Here is an 18,942-nt window from a genome sequence, read left to right on the forward strand (position 1 = left end):
GTGTTTCCGTCGCGCCTCGGCATTGAACCTCGGTGAATGAGGGAATGCGGCTCGGCGGACGTCGCTGGACACTCGGCGGAGATGTGCGCACGGAGACGGGAGCGCCCGGCGGCCGGCTGCGGTCCAAGTTAACCGGCTGTTTCTGGGGATGAGGGCGGGAGGGAGCCCCGGTCGCTCGCAGCAGGGTTAGCGGAGGTGTTTTTATTTAATTTAATTTTTTTTTGTTTTTTACCTCCCCGGGATTTTCTGCCTCTTGTCGGGGAGACGGAATGCGAGAGGAGCCGAGGAGGAGTCCCCCAGCTCCGTGGAGCCACGCATTGCAGGCAGCGTGAGTATGAGCAGAGCCCCGCGCGCGGGGGGGAGACAGCTCCTCCGTGGGGAGGGAGGGGGGGCTGGAATCACACCTCAACTTTTCAGGGACCCTCATTTTATGTCATCGTTAATTAACCGCAGATTATTATTAACGTCCAGCTTGATTGATTATCGATCGTTGACGCGTGACAGTCACCTGGAGCACCTGCGGGGACCCGCACAGGCCGAGCCCGCAGCTTCTCACGCGGCGCCTCGCGACTCTCCCGCCCCCCCGCGGATTAATTCCTGAGGATTTCTTCCTGCCTTTTGTTGCCACGGCGGTTGCCACTGACGACCAGTGAGGCCAAAGTCGTAAACAGAGCGTGCTGACGCGAAATAAAGCGCAGAACCGCAGAAATCCCAAGTTGCGTCTGATTTTATTTGTTTTGTGTTTTTTTTTTTTTGGGGGGGGTCGTTTGTCCCAAACGCAGGGTTCGAACAGGAAGTGAAGAAGGTGTTGGAGAAGTTGGGAGTGTGTGTGACATGGTTACCACATGCAACACAACCCCTGTAGGTCACACACACACACACACACCCAACCAATGCAACACTCGGGCCTCCAGGGTGGTTCTTTGTGTGGAGCTGCAGGAAAGGGGTTTGCTGGTCCCAGGATTGAGTTAACTGCGGCCAAGTGGCCAGATTACTGCGGATTAGCAGGCATTTAAAATAGTCACGTTATCCCACCGGTGCCTGCAGAGTCAGCGAGGAACAAACACATTTTTAGGCCCGGCTCCAAATGTTTGCTGAGAAGAAATCATTTATTTATGTGTGTGTGTGTGTGTGGAGTAAACGGCGTGAGGTGTTGCTTTCGCTGTGGCTGTGAAAATGTTCACGCACGGTGTTGCTGCTGTCGACCTGCGTTAAAGTCTTCATCGGTCAAGAGAGTTCACCCGAAGCAAAGATTGAGGCGTGACTCACCTCCTGCAGGGACACGGACTGTAAGTCTGGAGGTGGACACGCCTGACCTGTGTCTCCAGAGGGCGAGTTCGTCCCTTTCAACGATATTCACTAGTTTCACCAAGTTATTCATTCACATTTACTCACATCAACTGGTGGGAGGTATTAACAACATACAGGGGTATCGTCCATTTTAAAATACAGAGAGTTAATGACGTCTGATCTTCTGAGAGACTACATGGGTTTCACAGTTCTGCCATACAAACCAGTAGCCAGTCAGATTTACCTCTAACCTCAGCGTTCGGCCTGTATGGACAAAACAGTTGATGACGGATGAAGGTGCACAACTGAAGTTATATCTCTAACACCTGCTAACATCTATTGGTAGTTAATAACTCAAAATTGTGCAGAAGACCTTCAAGGGATATTCACCATCTAGTCCTAAAGTCTAAAAATACCAAAAGAGCAGCGAGGAAAATGCTGATCATGTTGATTGAACAGTCAAATATTTGCTCATTACAAATTCTCAAACGTGATATTTTCCTGCTTCTCTCTTCTGTGTCACCGTAAAGTGAAAAGTGAAGCGTGACTCACCTGCTGCAGGGACACTGGCTGGACCCAGAGGTGTGTACGGAGGGAGAGATGAACGACCTGGGTGCAGGGAGAGGAAGAGTTTATACCTGTCACTTACATCCGCCACTTTCTACCAAGTCGTTTATTCAGCACTACATGCATGTAGAAAAACTGACAAATGAAAGATGACGCATGAATATAATATATCACAGAGCTGATAAATCGATTAACAGTCAAAAAGACAGGGCAACAACTTCGATGCACATTGTACGTCACTGTAAAGTGACAATTGAAGCGTGACTCACCTGCTGCAGGGACACTGACTGGAAACTGTTTATGGAGGGAGAAATGCGTGACCTGGATACAAGCAGAGCAAGAGTTTATCACCAGCGTATATTCCTTTTTACAGGAGAGCAGCGGAGAAACAGTCTGGAGGAAAACAGACGAATGAAAGATGATACGGCAAAGTGAAAAAATGTCATCAGAAGTCGTAAATTTGCTGATTTCCGCTTCTCAAACGCGACATTTAACTTCTTCTCTGCTCTATATCACTAAGTTTGTTCATTTTTCAATCCTACAAACACCAAATGAAAAGGTTAACCATGCCAAAATTATTTTTTTCAGCTCAACAATTCATTTTTCAATTTGACATATTGAGCCCAAAAACGCATTAACATGATTTCATCTTTAGAAACAAAAATCTGGTTAATTGCATCCAGTTAAGTTGGTGGAATAATAGATATTCTATAACAAGTAGTTTTTTTTTTACTTCTGTAAATTGGACATCAGACATCTGCAGTCGGTTCCAACAAACCCAGGTTAGAAAATTGGTTTTTCAGGCAGTATGATGTTGATTTGCAGTTTTGACTCTTGGCCTGAAAACAGTTTAGCTCAGTCATTAAAAAGCTGAAAGCCACAGCAGAATTATATGAGTCCCAGAGGTTCCCTCAGCGATCCAGAACTCAGCGAGGGGAAACTTCAGTGTCGCTGTGAGGTGACATTGATCTCCTCTCTCTTTTTTTTTTTTTCTCTCCAGTGTGAGAGGTGATGGTGAAATGAAAAGCAAAGCGTCTGACACTCAACTCTCAACCTTTGCTACCTGGTGCTGCTGCAGATAGAGGCGACGATACGTGACTGCATCGAGGTACTTTCCAGAAACGTGTAAAGTACGAGCTGCCTGTTGTGAATCATGAGGTTTACAGTGTGTTTTCTTACTCACCAGTTGTGGAGTGTGTGGAACCAACGGCAGCATCATGTTCTACGGTTCCTCCTCTGGGGCGAGTATGTCCCTGCCATCCAAGAGTCGCCTGAAACGCCAGAGCAGGACCTTCACACAGGTACACACACACACAAACACATACACACACACACAAACACACACACACACACACTGAGAATACCCTGCTGAATAGAGGTCAAACACCAGTAAAAAGTTAATACTGAATTCATTCTTCTCTTTGCACTATATTTAAATATGTTGTTTGACATATAATCACAGAAAATACAAAAAAACATATTCTTTACTTTAGAGAAATGAATCCATGTAGATGTGGTTGAGATTTGCGTTCATGACAGTTAATATAAATAAAAGTGGATGAATCCTGCTGACAGTCACGATCCTCTGACTTTTCCTTTAGTGCCACAGTCTCACATCTGTGGTTTTGAATGAAATGTCTGTTTGTTCCTCTCAATCGTAAGAAACTCGCATCATCACCTGGATCTTTACGTCTTCACCACTTTATCAAGTTGACTAAATACCTGCAAAAAACTACTCTCCTTGTATGTACTTTCATATATGTATGTACTTAGGTGCTCATTCAGCCTCACAGAGCTGCTGCCATGTCTATAGATTCTTGTTCTTGTTAACATGTAGTTTTTAAGCACTGTGAAAACTTCAATTAGAATTTGATTAATCTCCAGTTTATTGAGGTGCAGAAATGAGACCTATGGATATCACCCCTCCTCAGCAAAACCTCGTGGTTGAACACCCAATGTTGTTTTGCAATTTGAGTGAACTGACCCTTAATTATAGAGGAAGCTTGTCCTGTACACAATGTCTGTGACCCTCTGGTCCTGCGGGACATTCATTATTGTCCGTCTGTTCTCCAGGTCCTCTACCGTACTCTGAGCTACAGAGACCGCGTTCCAGCAGAAACTGGAACAAACACACGAGGGGACCGGCGCTCGACGACTGAACCCCCAGAGCGACCGGCGGACGACCCGGCTGAGCTCTCCACGCAGAGCTCGGCCCCCGGGGTGCTGAAGATATTTGGAGATGAAATTTGCGCCGGTGCCAACTACAAGAGCGTCCTGGCCACGCCACGCTCCAGTGCACAGGAACTGGTCAAAGAGGCACTCGAACGTTACTCGCTCAACAAGGATGCTGCCCACTCCTACGTCCTGTGCGACGTGATCGGACATTTGGAGGGGGGCGGTGGGATAGGGGGGAGTGTGATAGGGGGAGGCGGGATAGGGGGAGGCGGGATAGGAGGAGGCGGGATAGGAGGAGGCGGGTGGCGGACTGAGTGCTTGCGTGCGCTGGGAGACAATGAAAAGCCGCTGTTGCTCCAAGAGCTGTGGAAGCCCCGAGAAGGACACGCTCGCAGATTCGAGCTGCGCCGGAGAGCAGAGGTGGAGGAGCTCAACGCCAAGGAGAAGGACACCGTCACTGCTGGTGAGGAAACACACAAACAAAGACACACGTAAACACAAGCAGGCGCACACGCTCGTCAGATAGACAGGGACACACGTACGAAGCTGTGAGCACACACACACAGCAGCTGGTCTAACTCCCTTCCTTTCTTAACATGTCAAACTCAGCAGAAAAGCACAGCTCGTTAGCTCCTCTGCAGAGTGTGTGTGTGTGTGTGTGTGTGTGTGTGTGTGATGCAGAATAAGACCTTTTGTCACTTATTACCCTGTAGATATTAATTCAATAAGATTAGCAGTGTTTGTTTTAAATTGAGGTGCTCTCCTGTGAAGAATGGTCTCATCTCAGACACACACACACACACACACACACACACACACACACACACACACTGTCATCTGCAATTAACGCACACACACACACACACACACACTCAGAAGCAGTGCAGTAGAATTGCACAGACAGCTGATCGATTGATTGAGTGAAAGCTGAATCCTTTGCAACCGGAGGTGTGGATTTGTGTTGGTGTTTTTCATGAATGACACTTTTCTACTACACTGGGGCGATGTCACTTCTGTAATATTGCACCTGCACAAGTTCCGGCTCAAACCTGAACTGGGGATTGTCAGGTGATTTGGTTTTTATAGATATAAACTTCAACTTCACATCTGCATTGCAGTATGTATATGAATCTATGTCCATCATGCAATGACCTTTATGTGAAATTGGTTTACTGATTGATGCCAGCTACACACACACACACACACACACACACACACACACACACACGTGCACACACTCATCCCTGTGCATCCTGCCCATGAAAGTCACGAGCATCCAGTTCGAGAGCTGGAGCAGAGAGATTCAGAGAGATTCAGAGCAAGTATTTCCAGCCTCACAGTCAGAGATAGCACTTTGCAGCAGCACATAATGTCTCATGAGGCATGCCAGGGTTTACTGGTTGCTATGTCAACTTCTGTGGAAGCCAGAGTCAGTCAGCAGTCTCCTTCGCTGTTCTTCATTGTTGTGCGGCCCAGCTGTATTTTCAGACGGCAGAGAAGACAAGCATGAAACCCTGAAAGGATAAGGCTGGTGGCTGTGTACATTTTTTTCTAATGGTCAACAAATCCCAGGAAACCCATGAAACCTGTGACGCAGGATCAGATGTGTTTTAATCTGCATTATTAATCTGTGCATGTAAAAGACCCGGCACCACACTGAACGACACGAGACAAGAAATTACGAGATGTTGAACACTTCTTGTTCTTTCTGCAGTTTTCGGCAAACGTCACAACAGCAGTGCATTCTAAAAATTATTTGGAGACAGGCCGGTGCAGTTTAAGTATTTAGGGCAGGATGGTGAATGTGGGATTGACTCAAAATAAACTGCAGTTTTCATTGTAGTGAAGGAACACAACAGCCCGATTACCACTGTGACTACTGACACGTATATACACACAGATCCATAGTTGGTTTTCCGTTTTTCATTTTGTTTGTTTATCACATGTGAAATATAGATAACCTCCAGCCGGATCCTTTTCTTTTAAAAACACATTTACTGTTTACTGATTATTTACGCAGCTTATTCTCTTTTTTATTTTTCTGTTTGAAAGTATCTGCAAAACTATTCTGGGATAAACCTGCTTTAACTAATACACATATCATTTTCACACTAACTCTTTTCCTCTGTGGTGCTGAAGTGTTAGAAACCTCACATACCTTGAGATTCCTTTTTGTTCCCCTCTTTACTTCTTTTATATCTCCAACTCTTCTGGCTTTTTTCCCCTCGGGGTATGTGTGAGCGTGCATGTGCATGTGTGAATTTTTATAATGAGATGGCACTTTTAAAGGTCTACAGGATTTTCAATGAATACGTGAACACGCTAAATCTCGTGAAAACAAAAAAAACTATTGAATTGACACAACAGAGATATTAGTACGTTGATTTGACAGTAAATCCTGTTCTCTACACCTTTAACTGTGTATCTCTTCTTCTAACTGACTCACCGGAAACACCACAGACCTCTTTGGCGCCACAGTGCACGCCTGTCTCGAGGTGTGCGGATGTTGTGTGTGTGTGTGTGTGTGTGTGTGTTTATCGGGGTTGTTCTCTGCTTTGCTTGGTGTTTTGGAGAGGAGGGTGTTTTCTCAGCCTCCTAACCCCTCCCACCCTGCTGTAGGGCCCAAAACCCCCCAATTCCTGGCGGCTCTAATGGGTCGGTCCGGATTTGGCAAACACAGGAGCTCCCCCCTACGGTGTGGTCGAGTGGTACAATCCAGCTCTAAAGGTGGGGACTGGTCTCAGGTAGGGTGGCTGTCAGTCATTGCCATGGAGACCACCTTTACCTGCGTTGTCACCGGCTCCACTCCCATTACCAACGATTCAACCAGTCTGACTGTGTGTGTGTGTGTGTGTGTGTGTGTGTGTGTGTGTGACACATTGCATGGCCTCCAGTTAAACCCACGAGGAGCCGCTGGGTTCACGTCTCATCAGGGTCACTGTCGTCAGTGCTGCTCCATCCATTTACTTCATCCGACTGGTTTTACTCAGTTTCCACTCCGCTCACACATGAATGTACCTGACAAGTTTGTCCAGACGTCACTCATGAGTCAAACATGCCAACTCTGCATGTCATGTCCTTTTCTTGTTGTGTCCTCAACTTTTTTTTCTGCTCCATCTCTTCCTTTTGCTTTTTTATTATTCTCCACCTGTTCCCCCTCTTGCCTCCCTCCCTCTCTCCCTCCTTCTCTTCTGTTCCTCTCCACCTCCCTGTAGACATCAACGCTCAGGCTCGTAAGCTCCAGAGGAACAGGGCGAAGGGGACGCTGACACTGCCCCGATCCAGCAACTCATCCCTCTGCCGCAGCCTCAGTGAAACCAGCCTCAACCAGGTGGGGACTCCCCACAGAAGCTTAGTCGGGAAGATTGATTGTTATTATTAATGGGACTGTTATCAGCCTCATCCGCTTGTGTGTTCCTGTGTGTGCCTGTGTTTCCAGCTGGGAGTCGGAGATGAGCCCAAACGTTATTACTCTACTCTGCCCGGGCCCTTAAGAGGCCGAGAACGTGAGGTGGCCTCCAGCGGCCGGAGGAAAGAGGAGGGGAATCAGGGGGGAGGAGGGGTGAGGCACTCTCTCTACCAGTCGCCACATCTCCTCCTGCTGCAGGGATACAATCGCCAGGTGAAGACAGTGAAAGACATTCCTGTGTTTTCGCACCAGACGTCTCATGCGTCCGATTGTATTGTGGCATCAACTGTGTCATGTGTTGCAGGACTGTCTGGTGTACCTGCTGAACAGAGAGCAGCACACGGTCGGCCAGGAGACTCCATCAGCTCGCCCCAACATCTGCCTGTTCTCTCCTGACATCCTGCCTCTCCACTGCCGCTTGCGCAGAGTCCCTGCACCCCGTCGCCATGCCAACAACAACAAGGGTGATGAGCTGGCGGAGAACCAGCGCTCCTGTGTTGCCGTTGAGCCTGTCCTCCACGCCACCGTCCTGGTGAACTTTTCCCGCTGCGAGCGTTCCACCACGCTGCGACACGGTGACCTCCTCTCATTCGGATCGCATTACATCTTCCTGTACAAGGACCCTACGGGCGCTAAGCCTCTGCCTGCTCAGACCTTGGCACGGCTTCGCACCCTGGGACAGCTTTACGATGCAGGCATGGAGGAGGGAGAGGGTGGGGCCCAGACTTGTAAGATGTGTGGTTCTGTGCTGAAGGACAGAGCAGCGAATGTGTCGAGCACTCCGGCGGTCAGACGCAGCTTCAAGCCTCACCTGGTGAAACCCCGCAGCGTGGGGACAACAGCAGGAGGACCCCCCCTTAGTTTGTCCGGAGTGGAAGGAGGCGGAGGAGGAGGCGGAGGAGGAGGAGGAGGAGGAGGAGGAAGAGGTCAGAAAAGGAGGCTACAACTGGAGTTTGACCAGACTCATGAAGACCAGCTGTTGAGCAGGATCGTGTCTCTCATCGAACCTGGAGGTGAGTGCTCTGATTTACAGGAGAATATAGAAAATTAAACCTTTTCTCAAATTACAATAAAATGATGTTCTCACCTCTGGTAGATCTCATCATGTAGATAATTTGGGTTTTATTTCCTCAAAAATTTTAGACGTCTTTTTCCAACATTCTGGCTACAACAGCAGTTACATCCAGACCCAGTTATCTGCTCATTTTCCGGGTTTCATGTCAGAAAAGAAGGTTTAAAGCTTCTCTCTGCGATTGCACCTGTCACTAATTTACATTTTCTGTGTCCGGCTCAAAATCGTATTGTGGTGGTTTGTGCTAAATTTTAAATCTTGAACTATGACACGAGTGACAGAACAGCACAGTTGGGCTCAGCTACAACTGCTACTACTTGCTAACAAACATGGAGCTCCTCTGCGGAGGGAGAAATGAGGGCTGGAATGAAGAAGTCAGGTTCTATTATACTCAGGCACAATTCATCGCACAGGAACACAGGAATGGTCAAACACTAAGTATTGAAAAGAAAGAGGGAGATGAGGAGAAATGGTTAAAAGTCATTAGTCAATGTCTGCTATAGTGAGAGTAAGATTCTCATTTCATTTATCAACTTTGACTCTGTTGTCAAAAGGTAAAGATGTTAAACACTGAATATAGAATCAGTCCATTTAAGAATCACAGCCCTCAACGTCAACTGTGTCGTAGGGAGTGTTTAGAGAATAGTGTCAGTAAAAACACTCTGAGCTGCAAGACAAGACCAAAGCCACCAAAGGTAAATTACAAAACATGTTTTTTTTTTTCCCGAACTGGGATCAACCGAGTTTCAAAACTTTTGTCTTTCTCTCAGGAGACGACCACAAGCTGACGCCAGCCTACCTGCTGTGTCTGTGCATACAACACTCTGCCTCAACCTTCCCTCCCGGCAGTTTTGGGAAACTGCTGCTCAAGATCGTCCGGCGAATCCAGACCATCGCATGGGTCAGTAACTGTTACTGTCTCACACACACACACACACACACACACACACACACACACACACACACACACACACACACACACACACACACACACACACACAAACATTGTTCTCTGACTAGACTATGAATTGTCTCTATCCAGGACAACAGACACCAGTATACTGGAGTGGTCACTTGATTCAGACTAGGTGACCCGCTTGTGCTATTGAACATGGCTGAACGCTCTAACTAAGGCTTGTCTACCTTGTCAAGGTCAAATGATTTATAGCTGTTAAAAATGTGCGTTGGGGGCTTTCGTTGTTTTATAATTAAGGTCATTATATTCAGGTCAACAGGGAACATGGTAATTATCAACGTGCGTCACTGTGAGCATACAAGGTTTTGTAAATATGATAGTGGTACTGTATTTCTCTCTGCAGCTAAGGTTCTCCTACGCACATCCTAAAAGTTTAATGAACACTTAATTGCTCTCTGTGTGTCTCTCTGTGTGTGTGTGTCTCTGTGTGTGTGTGCGTGTGTGCGCCTTTCAGGAGAAGACAAAGGAGCTGGCTCAGAAGCAAGCTCAGCAGTGAGTATTGCTTTCCAACTTGTGCTAGACAGAAAGACGGCTTTACCATTTTTGTACTTTGCATGTTGATGTCTTACTAAACTGTTTGTCCATGTGTGTGCACATATATGTGTGTGTGTGTGCGTGTGTGTGTGTGTGTGTGTGTGTGTGTGTGTGTGTGTGTCCATGTAGCCAGGACCCGTCCTCCCTGTCTCTGCTCAGTATCTCAGACTTGATCCCAGACCTGCAGATCATCTTCTTCTGGATGTCCAACTCCATCGAGATCCTCTATTTCATACAGCAAAGAGCTCCAGCGTACACACACAGCATAGAGACACTGCAAGGTGAACACACACACACACACACACACACACTCTGAATGATGAGCCTGGAAACAACTTGGCTGAAGAGTCATTACTCACAGTGACGTGCACTAGACACTGATACAGCTACAACACTCCCTCTCTCACGGCGCATATCTGTGTGTATCTCTGTCATCTGTGTCCAGGGTCAAAGGAGTCCCTGCTATCTGCGACAATATCGGCCAATGAGGAGGCGATGACCATCTTGGAAGAAGTGATCATGTACACTTTCCAGCAATGTGTCTACTATATCACCAAGGTAATCCGTCACCACGACAACGGTGTCATCCTCTTAATCATCAAGATATTTTTTTGAATCCAAGTTACACGAATAATAATTCAAGCAGTGGACCTGATTGAGTTGTTTCACACACACACACACACACTCGCACTCACTCACACACTCAATTTATGACAGGATGAGTAAGAATATGATTAAATTAGAAGCTATTCTGCAATTTCAGATCGTTTCCATCACCAAACGTAACTCTGTGTGTGTGTGTGTGTGTGTCCGTGTGTGTCCGTGTGTGTCCAGGCTCTTTATGTAGTGTTGCCAGGTTTGTTGGACTGTAATCCATTCCCGGTCGACAGCTCTGAGCCGTGCTGGAAAGGAGGTGTAGGGTTTCCTGAACCTATACGCAGGGTCTTGCAGGTAAGGACACGTATTGTTTTGTACTGTAATATCGGGCAGTTGCTATTTGTCACTTAATCAACGCCCCAAAAAATGATCTGGTTAATACTATTACACAATTACAAACGTTACAACCGCAACTTCGAAAGCCACACAACGGAAACACAACCACAGATGGATGTTGACAATGAAATGTGCTCGTGTGAGACGCCTCGGCCACCATAGAACTGGAACACAATACAAGACAAAAGCCAAAATATGACATTGACACAGGGATGTGCTGTGTTTGTTACTGTGTTTGTCACAACAGTGTTTCCGTACTTGTGCGTGCAGGTGTTTCAGAATGCCCAGGAGCTTTTGTATGGTTATGAGGTCCACCCAGAGATCCAGGCTCAGATGTTCGCTTACCTCTTCTTCTTCTCCAACGTGTCTCTGTTTAACCAGCTGATGGACAAAGGTACGGGGCAATAACAAGCACACTCACTCACTCTCGCTTCCATTTGACCTCCCTGAGGATTTGTACAGTTGTTAGTGTGTGTGTGACAGAGAGACAGAGAACCCATGTGTCCTTGTGTCCTTGTCAGCATTTTGACAGAGCCTAACCTGGATTTGTCCTCAATGCCCTTCGCCTATCTGCATTTTATTCCCCCCCTTCCTCCTCCTCCTCGCCTTCCTTCCTTCCTTCCATCTGGCCATCAGGGGGTGAGGCGAAGAAGAGTAGATGTAGGATTGGATTGGAGAGAAAGAGAGGAGATAGAGAAGGGGAGGGGCAGAAAAGGGCAGAGTGAAGGGCAAAGGGCTGGAAGGCCATTCAGTTGTTGTGATGACCTTGGTACCAGACTACTACTGTGTCTAAATACAGAAAATGGTCATTTAAGGCCATATATATATATATATATATATATATATATATATATATATATATACTTATATATATATCAACATGTGACTACATCACTTCCAACCTCTCCACACCCGTCCTTTATAACTTCACCTCCACACACACACACACACACTCACGAGTCACACACATACCATATGTCTTCATTAGCCAGAGCAGACAGGAGAGATCACATGTCTGGCAAAGAGAGGAGGAGAAATACCTTTATATTCATGCAGAGGCTGTCCCCCACCCCACCCTGTCTCCCACCTCATCTCCACCTCCCTCCCTCTCTCCTCCTCTCTTTCTCTCTCTCTCCGTTTTTTTTTTTTTTGTCGCTCATTGATATTTCACTGCGGATGGTGTCCATGGTAACAGTGAAGTGAGTTCGTAGACGGTAACCTGGTTTTAACGTCTGGACTGCGTCAAGTACGTCAGTTCACACCTGGTGTAAATGCGTCATAGATGTGTCCCTCCTGTGATCACATCTCACTTCCTCGTGTGTGTGTTTGTGTGTTTGTGTGTATGTGTGTGTGTCGGCACGAGTGAGTGAGAGAGGGGATGAATCTCTTGCAGCTGTTGTGAAGAAAGATTTGACCAATTTATTGTATAATTTAAGACTAAGTGTTGATTGTTATGTGGTGGTCAGTGTTCATCCTGTGGCCGAAACACTTAGCGTAGAGTAAAGAGTAAAAATACATTTGATTCATTGTGAATCTCGCGACACATTCCATCACTCAGGATGAATGTTAATTCCAGGTGTAAATAACGCCTTACACACACACAGGTGCTGCTCAGAGTCAGACCTCCTCGGTGATCTGATCCCAAGTGAAAAGCTCTAAGGTCAAGTATGAATGCCCCCAAGATGCTGAGGGTGCATTTGAGATCTGACCGTCTACTCGGCTGACGTCCTCTGACCAGCTACAGTCTGACAATGAACTGAAATTATTCCTTCACTTTTCAGTGTTTCCCATTTGCTGATTTATTTGTGCCCTCCAAAGTATCAACACTGACGGCCACGTATCGATTTTCATTTTATTTAGCGCTGCAATTGAGTAAAATCTTATTTCATTTCAGAGATGTGTGCAGTAAACTGATTGTCTCAGCATCTTCTTGCCCCACTCTCTCTCTCTCTCTCTCTTTCTCTGTCTCTCTCTGGCGCGCTCTGCCTCACACACACACACACACACACACGCTAACAATGACCTGTACTCATCCGTCAGTCTGAGTAGCAAAGACTAATAATAATCTGTTGCATCATCAGGGTTGACCAAGCATAAACATCGGACAATGTCACAATATCTATTATTCGCTCGAGAATTTGTGGAGACCAGCTCGTTGTCGGTCTGTTGGTTTTGTGAGTGTATGTCGGCTTCTCTGTGTTTAAAGGTGAGTGTGTTTTTGTAAACCAGCTGCTATGAAGCATTATGACACCTTTGCTAAGGGGTTAAGTGATGTCTCGTCTGTTTGAGATGCCTCACACGCAGATTACTGTATGCCTAGACATAAGCCTATTACAGAGGGGGCGTGTGTGTGTGTGTGTGTGTGTGTGTGCGTCCAAAACATATGGCAGAATATCTGAATGGTGAACATGATGCTGCCGGTTTGTCATCTGTCTTAAAAACTGGAAATCAAACCGAAATTCATCTTTAGCACCAGATAAACTGTCAAGTACCGAAGGCTGACATTGAGTGATCTGCTCAGATTCATCATCGTCACCGTTCTCTTGAGTCTGATTCATTTATTTTTTTTGCTTAAATTAATTACAACAAAACAAACATAACATGTCTGAGACACTTATTGATAAAATCTGATTTCATTGTTATCAATTAAAATGAATTTTGTCTTTAAAATTCAGTGAGTGAATTCTCATAGCGAGTCTTTTCCAAACAATAGCTTCTAATTTGGATAAAGATCCTTCACCGTCCTGACGCGAATCTTTTCGAACAAACGTTCATTTGTTGCATTGTCATATTTTGTGCGAGCGGAAGCTTTTTGATTTGCTGAGTAATTTAATCTCCATGACACTCGGGGCCTTGTGCTGGTAGAATTAGGTTAAACAATACAACAATGCTGATTAGTCAATGCACGTAAGATGCTCTCTGATCACCTGGCTGCTCGTGTGCAGATGAATGAATCAGGGTGGAAGACAAAGTTGAGCATGTCTCCATCGTCTGAGGTGGTAATGGCCCTTTAACCAATCAGAGAGCTTGTAAGTCTCTTCTCTTTGATAAAATAGTAAATGTAGTCGGTTCTGGTCCAGTTGTTTGTCATTGTTTGTACCAAAGCCCATCAGAGGCCTGAGCTGAGGGGTGGGGGGTGGGGGGGTAATTTCACAAAGCTTAAAAAGGCATTATAGCACAGTGAGGTAATGACAGCATGACAGATGCTAGATCTAGAGTGACCGCCTGCTTAACTTGTCACAAACCGTCTCTGAGCTCCTCGATGTGCTGCAGAGAAAGAAAGGATGAGGCAGAGGGAGGAATGGAGGATGTTAGTATTCTGAGAAGAGAAGCAGCTGGTGGCCGTTGCTATTGTTTCTCTGAATATCAACTTAATAAAAAACGAATGCCTCTATTACAGCGCCCTGCAAACCTAATCATGCATAGAAACACAACATCTCTGTAAAATGCTGACACATGTAAGGGGAAAGGGTGATTGTGCGTTCTTTGGAACAGTCTACCGTTCACAATTAAGTTCTGCTTAAGAGTCGACTAAATGTGTGTGTGTGTGTGTGTGTGTGTGTGTGTGTGTGTGTGTGTGTGTGTGTAGGTCCATCTCGGGGTTGGTTCCAGCGCTCCAAGGTGCTGCAGATTCAGGCGTGTTTGCGAATGGTCATGGAGTGGGCGAGCAGATCCAGTCTGGGACATCTGGCCGACAAATTCTTCACAAAACTCAACAGCACGGTGTCCATACTGGCCACATCCCCGCAACAGCTCAAACAGGTATGAATATATATGAACAAACAATGAGGACGATCACTTAAAACTCCTGTTCGTCAAGTAAAATAAGCAGAGAACAGTAAATCTTTGATCAGCTGTTCACAAACAATTATCACTCTGGACAGCCACTGATGGTTGTAGTCCAGCACCACACATCCAGTAACTTGTGACTGCCCAGGTTTATAACAAAACGATTAAATAATTTAAAATACATTTGTTCCTCTCTGTCTGCAGCTGAGTTGGAGAGCGTTGTCCAGCGAGCACCCGTCTCTGAAACCAGTGCAGCTGCACAGGATTCTCACTCAGTACCAGCTCACAGCAGAGATCGGCCCTGTCCCAATATGGCAGCCCAGCAGTGAGGACGAGGCGTACATTTACAGAACAGGTACATGTATGAATGTGTAACAGTGTGTGTGTGTGTGTGGGGGGGGAGTTTGTGAGTTTATATAAAGCCCTTGTATAATTTTGGCCTGTGGGTTATATAGTCAGTTATAATCTGTTGTACTTCACATAGATTAGATAGAATTTCATTCATTGTGTTCTTAAAAAAGTCTTAAATTGAACTTGTTGAAACCTAAAGAAACCCTGAGTTCATTAACCTGAAGAGTTCACTCACTACAATTAACAAACAGGCGACCAAGAGACTTTCATATAAAACATGTTCATGGACTCATGAAGGAGTTCTGTGTGTGTTTGTGTGTGTGTGTGTGTGTGTGTGTGTGTGTGTGTGCACGAAAGCTGCAAAACAGAGAGTGAGAGGCTGATGGAGCAGGTGAAGCAATCCTAGATCAGGCTTTTAATGATGTATAAGTGTATTCATGAGTGTGTGTGTTTTAACGACCGTTTGTGGGTTTCTGTGTGTGTGTGTGTGTGTGTGTGTGTGTGTGTGTGTGTGTGTGTGTGTGTGTGTTCAGTGGACCTCCTGGAGAGCTTTGAGAACCACCCCCCCATCGTGTTGCCCAGCGCCGGCTTCAGAGTGGACTTGGACAGCGAGTGTGTGGAAGACAGCATCTACAGACAGCTGCTCTACGTCCGCCACTACCTGTGGGGGCTACGCACCAAGACGCAGCCACACGCCAACACTCCAGGCGTGCACACGCATTCAAACGGAACCAACACGGCCGACTGGCCGGACGTTCAGGTCACAAGACTCACATGCGCACGTATATGCAGCATACTGTCAAATACACACACCCGGCAGTAATCCAGGCCATGTGCCTCAGCAGCTGTGGCTGTTGAGGAGTTCCTCATAATCCCATAAATGAAAGACAAAAAACCCTCTACTCCAGCGAACACACACACACACACACACACACTCTCAGAAACCTAGACATGGTTAAATCATGGTTAATCTGATTAGTCTTTAGGCTGTCCAATTAGTGGGAACGGCCGACTAGACCATAATCCCGAGGGTTACTGCACCCTCATATGTGCACACAGAAACACATGGACATCCACAAATATTGCTCAGGTGTGAGTTTGTGATGGTGAATCTGTCTGTAAAGTTATCAATCATTCAAACATGCTCCTTCATCCACCATCCATCTTTTTCTTTTGTTTTGTCTTCTCTGCGTCCGTGGAACTTTTAAAACCTCGTACTGGCTTCTCAAGTCTTTCTGTTCCCTCCTGACACAGAGGGAGCTGTTGCCTTCCACCCACAACAGTCCCCGCTCTGGAGGTCCAGGGGACGAGGCGATGGCGGAGACAGGAGAGGAGAGAGGACGGGACAGACCCTCAGGCCAAACACACACACACAGCCTCAGAAGGAACGGGACTATTCACCACCCACGGACCGCAAATCCTGACCCGTCCTGCCTCTTGACCCCTCCTAACACCCCGCTGTACCCTGATGGAGGAGGGGGAGGGGTGCTCGGGCCAATCCTAGGCCCCAGCACTCAGACTAACGGCTGCGGCAGAACAGTGGCAGAATGCAAGAAGACCAACGGGCTCATCACCAACGGACTCGAGGGTAGGCTGAAAAATAACCTGAGCAGCAGAGCGCTAGAGCCAAGTTTAAAGAAAACTCATTCCGAGATTTTGAGAACAAAGTAATATTATGAGAAATGTGGGTGTTTGAGATACCATAGCTCCGCTTTTCCCAAATGTTAGAACTCACTGAATAAGATTTAATTTAATTTATGCAAACACCAGGCCAGGGTTTACTGTGGCACTAAAACCCAAATGAATGCATCAGAGAGGACACACTGAATTTTATAACAGCATTAATGAAGCCGTATTTACGGTTAACGAATCGCTTCACGGCCGGCACCCGTGCATCCCTACACAATATATTATCAGTACACATTATACAGTATACAGAGTGCGTAAAGTTAACGGCACATTCTATCATACAGATAACGTTTTTAGTGTAACAGTCAATTTCCCGCCGGCTCCGCTCTGCTCTGTATCTCAGCGATTTGCGAAGACAACAAACATTACAGAAATATGTTAATAACAACTGCAGACAATCTTTTGTTTTTCTAATTCACCCAAAGCTACGTTCATCGACACCATGTCTATTAAATGGGGTCATTAAATGACAACTAACCCCCCCCCCCCACTCTGCACCAACAAAGCCTTTTAGCCTCCTCGAGCTAAAGAGGCTAAAACGTTTGATTCCAGTCTCTGTGTGATTCAGTCAGACTCAGAGTCTGTAAATAAAGCTGGACGACACATCTCCAGTTCCTCTCACTGTCTAGAAACGATGCCATCGCTGTCCGAACAGCGGCGATCGTGGGATGGAGCTGGAAAAGCTCGGTCCTGTCGTGACGCACGCGTAATAATAATGTCACGAGTCGATGTGAGCCGATGATCACGATGCTTCACCGGGTTTAAATAAATAAATAAATAATTAAAACCAAATGTTCTGGAAAAACAAACCTTTAAACTTTCATCTGTGTGAAAAAAAAAAGTTATTCACAGTTTTTTGTATGTGTGATTAATTAGCCAAACTCATTAGCTACAATGACATCATAATATTCTCTTTGGACTTCTTCTGTCCCCTAGTGGCCACAAATCAAACTCCGCTTTAAGCGTGTGCAGTTGTAGCTCAGCCGCGTCACAGAAACGCTCGACCAGAGAAATCCCACCTGTGTTGTCGTCTCCAGTGCAGCGAGTGTGTGACATCTCGTGTGTCGGACGAACTCTGCAGCTGCACCTCTGCATGTGTCTCAGTATCTGTGTGTGTGTGTGTCTCTTCGGCACAGCGAGACCTCTTGTGTTTGTCCGACCCCATAGCAAGACCCTGTGTGTGTGTGTTTGTGTGTGTCTGTGTGGATGTGGGTGTCCGTGTCCTCTGCAGGGTGTATTAGTGGGTGTGAGTTTCCCTTCCCTGTATCCTCCCCTGGCGTCCCTCCCCTTCCTGATGACTTGTGTGTGGTGTTTGTAGTGGAACTGGACAAGGGACCGTACGGACTGGGCATGGGACTCATAGACGGCCTGGTGAGTAGACTGAGTTCATCAGAGACTTTTTCTATTTTCTGATTTACTGTTTAAAGTGACATTAGGACCAGATCCTAAAGATGCATATTAAGAAAATCACACAGAATTAATTTATGTCCATCCTCTAAATATATGATTTATTATCATGTTATGTTTCATCTGTATTTGTGTTTCTTTCATTTGTCTGTTACCAGGAACTAGAAATGTTTTCGTTTCAAATATGTGCAAATTTAGTTTCAATTTAAATGAGAAAAAAAACCAAAGAAAACACACGAGACCATCACATTAAGGTTTTATAGTTTTAATTCAAACCTGCCAGCTGATGAGAAACAGATATCTTCCATCACTGTGGTGAACATTGATTTCCGCTCCACGCTAACACGTCTCCCTCCTGCAGCACACTCCTCTCAACGCTCCAGGCATCTACATCCGGACTCTGATCCCCGACGGACCGGCTGCCTCCGACGGACGTCTGAGGATCGGAGACCGCATCCTGGCAGTGAACGGGACCAGTCTGATAGGAGCAGACTACCAGAGGTACAGAGGATGTTTATATTAACGTGGAGGACAGTGTTAACTATACCCTCTACCATCAGCCTCTTCGATTGATTGCTGCGATCGATCGGTGCAAGCCCAGACTGTGACGCGCCGTCGTCAGGGCTCTTGTCTCTGCTGAGTTTTGTGTAACTAGACTCTCGTGTTCTCCCGTCTGCTTCCTCCCGTGCA

General features: G+C 46.3%; 1 protein-coding gene across 3 annotated transcripts in view; it reads left to right on the forward strand.

Moving 5' to 3' along the window:
• Nucleotides 1-18,942, forward strand: part of radil (Ras association and DIL domains) — a 22,194-nt gene continuing 3,252 nt past the window's right edge. Inside the window, exons 1-20 of one of the 3 annotated variants that reach the window (XM_069530403.1) lie at nt 1-328; nt 2,858-2,965; nt 3,044-3,158; nt 3,931-4,495; nt 6,652-6,759; nt 7,248-7,363; nt 7,472-7,654; nt 7,746-8,454; nt 9,284-9,414; nt 9,944-9,981; nt 10,153-10,304; nt 10,469-10,581; nt 10,858-10,974; nt 11,287-11,410; nt 14,606-14,778; nt 15,010-15,160; nt 15,690-15,916; nt 16,411-16,744; nt 18,077-18,216; nt 18,614-18,753. In XM_069530403.1, coding sequence (XP_069386504.1) covers nt 3,075-3,158; nt 3,931-4,495; nt 6,652-6,759; nt 7,248-7,363; nt 7,472-7,654; nt 7,746-8,454; nt 9,284-9,414; nt 9,944-9,981; nt 10,153-10,304; nt 10,469-10,581; nt 10,858-10,974; nt 11,287-11,410; nt 14,606-14,778; nt 15,010-15,160; nt 15,690-15,916; nt 16,411-16,744; nt 18,077-18,216; nt 18,614-18,753 — 3,605 coding nt within the window. In that variant the 5' untranslated portion in view covers nt 1-328; nt 2,858-2,965; nt 3,044-3,074. The remainder of the gene's footprint in view (nt 329-2,857; nt 2,966-3,043; nt 3,159-3,930; nt 4,496-6,651; nt 6,760-7,247; nt 7,364-7,471; nt 7,655-7,745; nt 8,455-9,283; nt 9,415-9,943; nt 9,982-10,152; nt 10,305-10,468; nt 10,582-10,857; nt 10,975-11,286; nt 11,411-14,605; nt 14,779-15,009; nt 15,161-15,689; nt 15,917-16,410; nt 16,745-18,076; nt 18,217-18,613; nt 18,754-18,942) is intronic. The other 2 variants (XM_069530405.1, XM_069530406.1) reach the window with 2 other exon arrangements.

This window comes from Paralichthys olivaceus, chromosome 8 (genome assembly GCF_024713975.1).
Source record: "Paralichthys olivaceus isolate ysfri-2021 chromosome 8, ASM2471397v2, whole genome shotgun sequence".
Lineage (NCBI taxonomy): Eukaryota > Metazoa > Chordata > Actinopteri > Pleuronectiformes > Paralichthyidae > Paralichthys > Paralichthys olivaceus.